This window comes from Eschrichtius robustus, chromosome 7 (genome assembly GCF_028021215.1).
Source record: "Eschrichtius robustus isolate mEscRob2 chromosome 7, mEscRob2.pri, whole genome shotgun sequence".
Classification (NCBI taxonomy): domain Eukaryota; kingdom Metazoa; phylum Chordata; class Mammalia; order Artiodactyla; family Eschrichtiidae; genus Eschrichtius; species Eschrichtius robustus.
The window spans coordinates 91,276,907-91,285,684 of record NC_090830.1 but is presented as its reverse complement, the minus strand read 5'-3'; the positions used below and the strand labels follow the sequence as shown (position 1 = coordinate 91,285,684).

Sequence of the window (8,778 nt, the reverse complement as noted above, 5' to 3'; positions counted from 1 at the left end):
TATATGTGTGTGTGTCTGTGCTTTATGTTTGAGTCCCTGACAATACACAAAGCAGGAAAGGTCCCGACAGGGAATGAGATCCTGGTGGGGGGCCTCTCCTGGCATCCTGGCTGGGTCTCTGTCCTTGCCATGGGTCACAGAACAGACCAGTGTCACTGATGAGGTCACAGAATAAAGCCAGGAGCCTAGTGACCATGGATGCCTAGCAGCCACTCGGCCTGGGGTCAGCGGAGGGCTTCAGCACTGCCCGAGCCAACTCTCACCCAACAGCTGGAGCTCTGAGTCCCTGGGCACTGGTGTCATCATGAAGCGTCACTTCACGGACCATAGGGGAGAGCAGTCACCAACGGACGGGACCACCCTCAGCCTGGCCAGCCCAGGGTCCATGGAGGAGAGCGTGGAAGTGCACTGGTCAGGTAGGTCGAAAGAAAGGGTGTGGCTGATGTGTCCCTGAGAGGGTGGCCCTGGAGGGGAAGGGGAGGGGCGGGCACCAGATTGCCCCTCGGTGCTGTCACCAAAGTGCTGTGTTGACCATAAAAATGGACATGGGTCTGACTGAGGCCGCTGTTGTGAGCACATGAGGTGATTTCAGAAGGCATGAAGGTGAAATCCTAAAATGTTAGTCATATATTTTAATGTGCTTTGAAAAAAACAGAATTGACATGTCAGTTCTGTGATTTCAGCAGTGATGTAAAAATTTCCTTTATAATAAACGGATTAAAGTTAATCTAGAACATCAATTTGAAGTGACCGTGGCAGCACCTAAGGGTCACACCGGCTCTTGGGACTGAGTGACCGGCACCAGCTCTGGCTCCATCAATCATTTCAGTGCTCTGTGCCTCAGTTTCTAAATTTGTCAAAAATCATAACAATGGAATTTCTTCGGTTTTTTTTTTTTTTTTTAATATTAAATGAGTTAAAATGTGGCAAGCACTTAGCACTTATATGGTGACGGGATCCAGTGAATGTTCAAGGAAAGGGTGAGATGCCCCTGGGGGAAGACGAGACATGTTACAAACGCCAGGGAGAAGGTGGGGCTGAGTGGCTTGGCCAAAGCACTTCCCAAGTCTGGCTTTCTAAACTGGCTTTATTGAGCTGTGATTTAAATACACAAACCTCACCGATTTTGTGTACAATTTGAAGAATTCTGACATGTACACATTTGTTTAACCACCACAAAGATCATGATGCAGAATATTTTCATCACCCTCTAAAAGTTCCTAGTGACCCTTTGCAGCCAGCTCCCCCGCTGCCCTTAGCTTCCGGTAACCCCTGTTCTCTTCTCTCTCCCTATAGTTTTGCCTTTTCTAGAATGTCATCTAAATGGAATCAAATACTCTATGACCTTTTTACCCTGAGTTCTTTCATTTAGCAGAATGCATTAGAGACTCAACCATATTTTGCATGTAACAGTAGTTTATTCCTTCTTATCAACAAGGAGGATTGCCCTGTGTGGGTAGGTGTCCCACAGTCTGTATTCAGCAGTTGATGGCCTTTTCGGGTTTAGTCAAGGCCTTGGATATTACATTCATACATCATTTGATCCCCGTCATCACATCCCTAACTTTCAGATATATCTGTTTATACTTTTGATCCTTACCCTCGCCCCAAGAGAAAGGCATTTCATCTCCACTTTATGGGGGAACAGGCACAGGGAGGAGAAAGTACCTGCCCAGGGGCCCCTGGAGCCTGCATCCTTTCAGAGACCTGAGGTGGGTTGTGGCACGGATGCCTCAGCACCGATGAAAATGTCCTTCCGCCTCCCAGGGACCTCTAAGAGAGAGGAGCCGTCTCCGCGGCCTGGCCTGGCCGTTGCCCACGAGGAGGAATCTACTTCTCCGGCAAGGGTCGGGGCGTGCTGGGCTGGGGCAGCTCTCCATCGTCCCGGCCCTCCTCCGAGTACCAGTCCTACTCCCAGTGCCAGTCTTGCTCTTCCAGCACGTGTGGCGGCGAGGACGCTGCCCGGCAAAGCATGTGCGCCTTCTACACCCATGTGAAGACCGTGCAGGGTGTGGCCGTGGCCTGGGAGACCGACTGTGGCTTTGAGCCGGTCAGTCGGCAGCCCCGCATCCACGAAGCAGAGTTCATCAAGAGGCAGAGGCGGAAAGGCTCCTCCTTTGAGATGGCTTCCAACACCGACCTGCGCTGGGAACTGGAAGCCGGCAAGAACACCACCTGCCCAGAGCCGGATGACACGGAGCTGCTGGTGCCCCTGGAGTGCTGCCTGCAGGAGCTGCGGGCCACCCCGCACTGGCTGGTCACCACCAGCCACGGGCTGCGGTGTGTGGCCTGCTGCCGGGTCTTCCCCACGCTGGAGGTGCTGCTGGAGCACGCCCAGTATGGCATCCAAGAGGGCTTCAGCTGCCAGATCTTTTACGAGGAGTTGCTGGAGAGAAGGTGGGCCCGGGGCCAAGTGCTGGAGCAAGAGCCAGAGGAGGAGGGACAGAGCACTTCGGACAGTAGTGGAAGTCCAAGACCCCATGTCAAGTTGCTTCAGTCACAGTCACAGTCAGAGAAGCAATGAGCTGGAGGTGACGTGCCCCGCCCTGCGCTCACCTCCGGCACCGCAGCTGCTCCTTTCCCGGCCATCAGGACCACAGCCACGGGGGCAGGGAGAGAGGATGAGGGCCGGGGAAGGAAGCGTGCCAAAATGGGAGGGCCGTGAGAAGGGACGGGGAACACACCCTCCAAAGGGCACAGCGTTTCAACTACAGTCCATTTCAAAACCCGAATCAAGTGTTTCTGACGGTGGGTGCAAGACCTGAAGCCCGCAAGCGTGTGGCCAAGGGAATTCTTATTTTTTCTGGTGGGCCTAGCGGGTCGTGACTCACAGGAGAGCCAACTGCAAATGAAGCATCAGCCCTATTGTTTTCATTGTTAGGAACTCATCATAGGCCCTAGTTCTATGTCTTATTTTAATGGGATTAAACTTGAATAACTCAAAGTTTAAGGCAATGACTAATTGAGTGAATCATGTTATTGGATTGGACCCACCGGAAATTGCCATTTCTGCAGGTTACACACTGGCACGGACATCCCGAGACAGCAGGTTCCCAGAGGTAGAGATGGGGGCTGGGTAAGTCCTGCTGACCCATGAGTTCAGATATGTCAACTCTGTTTTAAAAGGTTGCTACAAAATTTTTCTTTGCCCTTACAGGGGGCTGCATTCATTCAAGAAAATACATGGATGGCCCACTGTGTGTTAGGCATGCTGATGAGACATGTACCCCAATCGTGCAGTGAGAGGCAGATAGGACAGACGATTGCAAGCCAGGGGGATGAATCGCCTAAAGGAGGTTTGGGGAGCCCAGCAGAGGGCCCCCAAACTCATGCTGGTTGTTGAGGAAGGAAAACGTTCCACACAAAGGCTGGGAGGACAGGCAGAATTAGTGAGACCAGGAGTTTTCTTCAGAGTCATTAAAACTAAGAAAGATTGTTTCTAGGAGCGGGTGAGCCATGTTAAAAGTGAGAGTGAGTGGGAGTGAGCTGAGGGTAAAATGTTTCCTTCCATTTGGCACATGGAGGTTGCTGATGGCCGTGAGGAGAGGGGTGCCGGGGACTGAGGGTGGCAGAGGCCAGGCGGGCATGGGGCAGTAGTGGACACACAAAAAACCACTGGACACAAACATTAGACAGCTGTGCTGGCAAGCTTGTCTAAAAAGGAAAGCAATGATGGCTTAGCTGGACAAAAGGAAACTACAAAAAGGCAAAGATGGGGAGAGAACAAGTTTATATGTAGTGGGAACGATCCGAAAGAGAGAGGGAGGCTGAGAATGCAAGAAAAATGGGGAAAGAAGAGCCACCTAAGAGGAGGCTGGATCCTGACCAGATACGGAGAAACCAGCCCCTGACGAGAGAAACTTCATGTTCTCTGTCGTAGGCAGGTGGGCAGTTAGGTCAAGTAGGGCTTGGGAGCCAAAAGGATGGAATTTGAATTTTTTCCCCTGAAAACTGCAAGGAGCTCCTGAGGAATTTTAAGCAAATCAGGTTGGCCTTTGTGAAAGATCTCTGTGGTGAGCAGGGTCAAGAAAGGATGAGAGAGCATCACTGGTGACAAGGGGTGCAGTTGAAGAGCTGTAGGCAGGGTGAGTTCAAAGAGATTTAGGAGACGCGAATCACAGGTTTGGGCTAGTGTTTGATGAGGGTGGTGAGAAGAAGTTGTCCACAACGACTTCCAAGTGTTGTTGTTTTTTTTTTTTTACCTGAGTGGTTGGTGAATGTGGGTTCCATTTTGGAGCACCAAAGGACAAGATTTGCTGGGATGCCCATGAGCCCACTTTTGAATAAGCTCAGTTTATGATAGAAACCTTTGGAAGGGAGCTAGTTAGAAGGATCTGGGGCTTTGAAGAGTGTTAAACGGGATGGAGATAGATTTGTGGTCATCTATGTATGTGTGGTTACCATGGCCCTTTCCGTGACCTTGTGTTAGATGCAGTCTCTGTACCAGTCCCAGTGCAGCAGAAGCTATGGGATCATTTTGGAATGGATGTCAACCATGGGGATGATATTGCAGCACCATTTTCAAGATGCAGCAGAGTCACAGACTTTCTCAGTTCACTGTGAATAGGGCTGGAGGACCTTCAGGAAGAAAAAAAAGGATAGGACAATGGTCCAAACTTTGTCAAGCTCTTCTGAGAAGAGCTATGTGGTGTTGGAGGGAGCTCAGTAGGCAGGTAGAATCCAAGGACTATCTAAGGGGAGAGGAGGCAGCTGAACCAGAAATAGTGAGCACTGGTGAAGAGGAGAACATTTCTATTTAGAAATCAGTTGCAGAGGGAACAAAATGAGGCATGGCATCTAAGCTCTGGAATTTCAGCCTTTAAAAGACAAGTGTATTTATGTGTTAAACATGGATATTCTAAGGGCCAAGCATTGTTCTAAACACTTTATGAGTAATAAGTCATGTAATGCTCTCCACAAACCAATGAGGTGGGTCCTAGGATTAGTCCTATTTTATAGGTGAGTAAACTAAGACCTTGTCAAGGTCATAGAGATGGTGTACAGCGGAATCAGGCTTCACACCCAGGCAGCCTGGTTCCAGAGCCTACACTCTAACCATCACACGAAGAAGCAAAATTTTAACATAAAGACAGATGCAAGGTATTCAGAAAAGCAAACATGTCAATTCCACAGGTTGTATTTTCTTTAGATTAAGTAGTAGCAGCTGGAGACAGGGGGAAAGATGATGGGCATTAAGGACAAATGAGAGACGACAAGAACATAGGCGAAACAAATTTTTAATGTAGAGGATAACTTCAGCTGACATGGATGGAGGAAGGAGGGGATAAAATTGTTCTTCAGATAGTGACTTATTTTTAAAACATATCTCAAACTCACCTGAGGTAAGTATTCATTCATGGTTTAAACTCATCACTTTGTAGAGACCTGGGACCTCCACCAAATAAGACAAGGATCAGGGTGAGTAAGGGGAACCTTTCCAGAGGATCAAGGGACCTCAAACATTTTAGATCTTGAACCACTTTACACCCTTTATTTTCCCAAACTACAGAAAGAGATGGAACTTATTTTATGAAATTTACAGAAATGTGACAACAAAGCCTGACAAAGATGGCACTAAAAGAGTAAACAATATATTGATCTCACTTATAAACACAGAATGATATCTAATCAAATTTATAGAGTGTGAAAAGAACAATTCACCATGACTTGAGTTTGGGTCATCTCATGACTGTAAAGACAGAAATCGTTAAATCTAACAATACTTCATATTGAAAGAAGGATCTTATGATAGTCTTAGTAGATATTAAAAAGAAAAATATTCAAAAATAACCCCATACATTTATGGTCAATTGTTTTTCACCTATGGTGCCCAGATAATTCAACAGGGGAAAGAATAATCTTTTCAGCAAATAGGCTGGGACAACTGGATATCTGTATGCAAAAGAGTGAAGCTGGCTTTCTACCTCATACCACATATACAAATTAAAATAAAAAAGATCTAAATGTAAGAGTTAAAACTATAAAACTCTTAAGAGGAAAACAGAGGTGCAAATCTTCATGATCTTGGATTAGGCAATGGTTTCTCTTAGATATGACACCAAAAGCACAAGCAAACAAAAATTATATAAATTGGACTTCGTCAAAATGAAAAACTTTTGTGTTCAGAGGATACTATTAAGAAAGTGAAAAACGATCCACAAAATGGGAGAAATAGTTGCACATCACATATCTGATAAAAGTCTGGTATCCAAAATATATAAAGAACTCTTATAACTCAACAATAAAAAACAAGTATCCCAATTTAAAAATGGGCTAAAGATTTGAAAAATATTTCTTCAGAGGAGATGTACAAATGACTAATAAGCATATGAAAATATACTCAACATCATTTGTCTTTAGGGAAATGCAAATCAAAACTACATGAGAAACCCACCAGGATGGCTATAATAAAAAAAGGACATAATAATAAGAGTTGGTGAGGATGTGGAGAAATTGGAACCCTCATACAATGCTGGTAGGAATGTAAAATGGTGCAGCCACTTTAGAAAACATTCTGGCAGTTCCTTAAAAAGTTAAAAATAGAGTTACTATACAGCTCAGCAATTCTGATAATTGAAAACAAATGTCCACACAAAAACTTGTACATGAATATTCATAGCAACATTATTTCTAATACAAAAAAGTGAAAACAACCTACATGTCCATCAAGTGATGGATAAACAAAATTATTCAGCCATAAAAGGAATTCAGTACTGATCTATGCTATAATGTGAATGAACCTTGAAAATATTATTCTAAGTGAAAGAAGCCAGACACAAAAGGCTACAAAATGCATTATTCTATTTATATGGAATTTCCAAACAGGCAAATTTATAGAGACAGAAAGCAGATTGATGGTTGCCTGGGATTCAGGGAAAGGAGAGGAGCGAGAAGTGACTGCTAATGGATATGGGGTTTCTTCTTGGGGTGATGAAAGCATTCTGAAATTAGATAGCAGTGATGATTACACACTTTGTGAATAGCCTATAAACCACTGAATCGTATGCTTTAAAAAGCTGAATTTTATGGTATGCAAATTATATCACAATTTAAAATGTAGTAAATACAACAATAATTCCTATATTATTTTTAGAACTAAGGATAGAAATTTTCTTCAGATGATATAGAGTATTTACCTTAAACCAAGTAGCAAAAAATCTACAAGTGTTCCCATTGAAATCAGGTAAAATATGTCATCTATTACAATTTTTATTTAACATTGTTCTGGAGGTTACAACCAATTCAATAAAACATGAAACAGAAATGTTATATATAATGGACAGAAAATTCTGTTCATTTTTTAGAAAAAGACAATATACTTACCTTGGAAACTCAAATGAATTTCCAAAAAAAAGAGGTAATCGAAGGATTGAGACAAAATATATATCAAAAGATTTCCTATGTACTAAATGTGACAGATTAGGAAATAACATGGAAAATATTCCATTCAATAGATACACAGATATTCTTGGAAATATTGCAAGTGCAATGAAACATCAAAGTGATTATCTCCAGTTGATAATTGTTGATAAATTTTGGTTTTCCTGTAACATGCATTATTCTTTGTTTTCCATTTGAGGAAGTATGGCTTTTATAATAAAAAGGCAATAAAACGTTTAATCAAACATTACCTGAGGTTAGAAGTGACATTGGGGGCCTTCCGTGTCCACATTTGTGGTCTATAGAGCACATTCTGAGAAGCCCAGCTCTTGACATCTTAATCCTTGGCTCTTCTGAATCAAATTAGCTTTGATTTTAAGAGCACTTTCTAATGAATGAGGACTCAGCCAACTCAAGAGAGTTAAATTACAAAGCTCTTTTTGTGGTGTGTCCTCATTTCTTATAAAGGTTGAAAGCTGTGAGTGAGAGGGAGATCTCATGAGAAAACTGTGGTGGGAGCTCAACAGCAAGAAAGGGTAAAAGATAGTGAAACTGGGAAGAAAACAAGATCATGAAAACAGGGCTTTGCAGGGAGAAGAAGGGGAAGGTACTGCAGCAGGATGAAGGAAATTGGAGAAGGGAGACAGAAGGGGAAAGAGAGAAATGGCAGATGTTAAGGAGGATACATTGACAGGGGAACGTGACATCACAAAGGCAGTCCAGGTATGAGGCTTCGGTGGGGGAAGAGGAAGGTCCATCAAAGATGTCAGAGTTCTGACTGACCTTTCCATGGGAGTCTCTGAGGTGCTCAGCTATGGATGCTGTCATGGGCTGAATTGTGTCCCCCTCCCCCAAATTTAAAGGTTGAAGTCCTAACCCCTAGTACCTCAGAATGTGACCTTATTTAGAGATAAGGTCTTTAAAGAAGTAAGTAAAGTAAAATAAGGTCATTATTAGGCTGGGCTCTAATAATATGACTGATGTCTTTATAAGAGGAGATTAGGACACAGACACACACAGAAGAAAGACCACAAAATGAAGACACAGGGAGAAGACAGCCATCTGCAAACCGAGGAGTGAGGCCTCACAAGACATTAACCCTGCAGACGTCTTGATCTTGAACTTGTCCTCCAGAGCTGGGAGATAATGCATGTCTGTTGCTTAAGCCCCCCAGGCTGCAGTGTCTTGTTATGGCAGCCCTAACAAATGAATACAGATGCTGGAGAGCAAGAGCCAGAGGCAGGCAGGCGGCAGCCAAGAAGGCTTGAGGAGGTCCCTGTCTCTGGTGGGGAGGCTTCCGGGTCTCAGGCCCTCAGGAGAGCAAGCGCACAGTGAGTGCTTAATCAGTATTTTGTCGATTTATATGCCCAGAATGGCATGACTGAATTTCGGACCAAG

At 44.3% G+C, this 8,778-nt stretch overlaps 1 protein-coding gene across 1 annotated transcript; it reads left to right on the top strand.

Annotated features, from left to right (window-relative positions):
* The first annotated feature begins 252 nt into the window (after positions 1 to 252).
* FAM170B (family with sequence similarity 170 member B) lies at positions 253 to 2,524 on the top strand. Its single transcript, XM_068547452.1, is given in 3 exon segments — positions 253 to 416; positions 1,768 to 1,821; positions 1,824 to 2,524. Coding segments are annotated over 3 exon segments (867 nt in total). The 5' UTR covers positions 253 to 304.
* Positions 2,525 to 8,778: the final 6,254 nt, after the last annotated feature.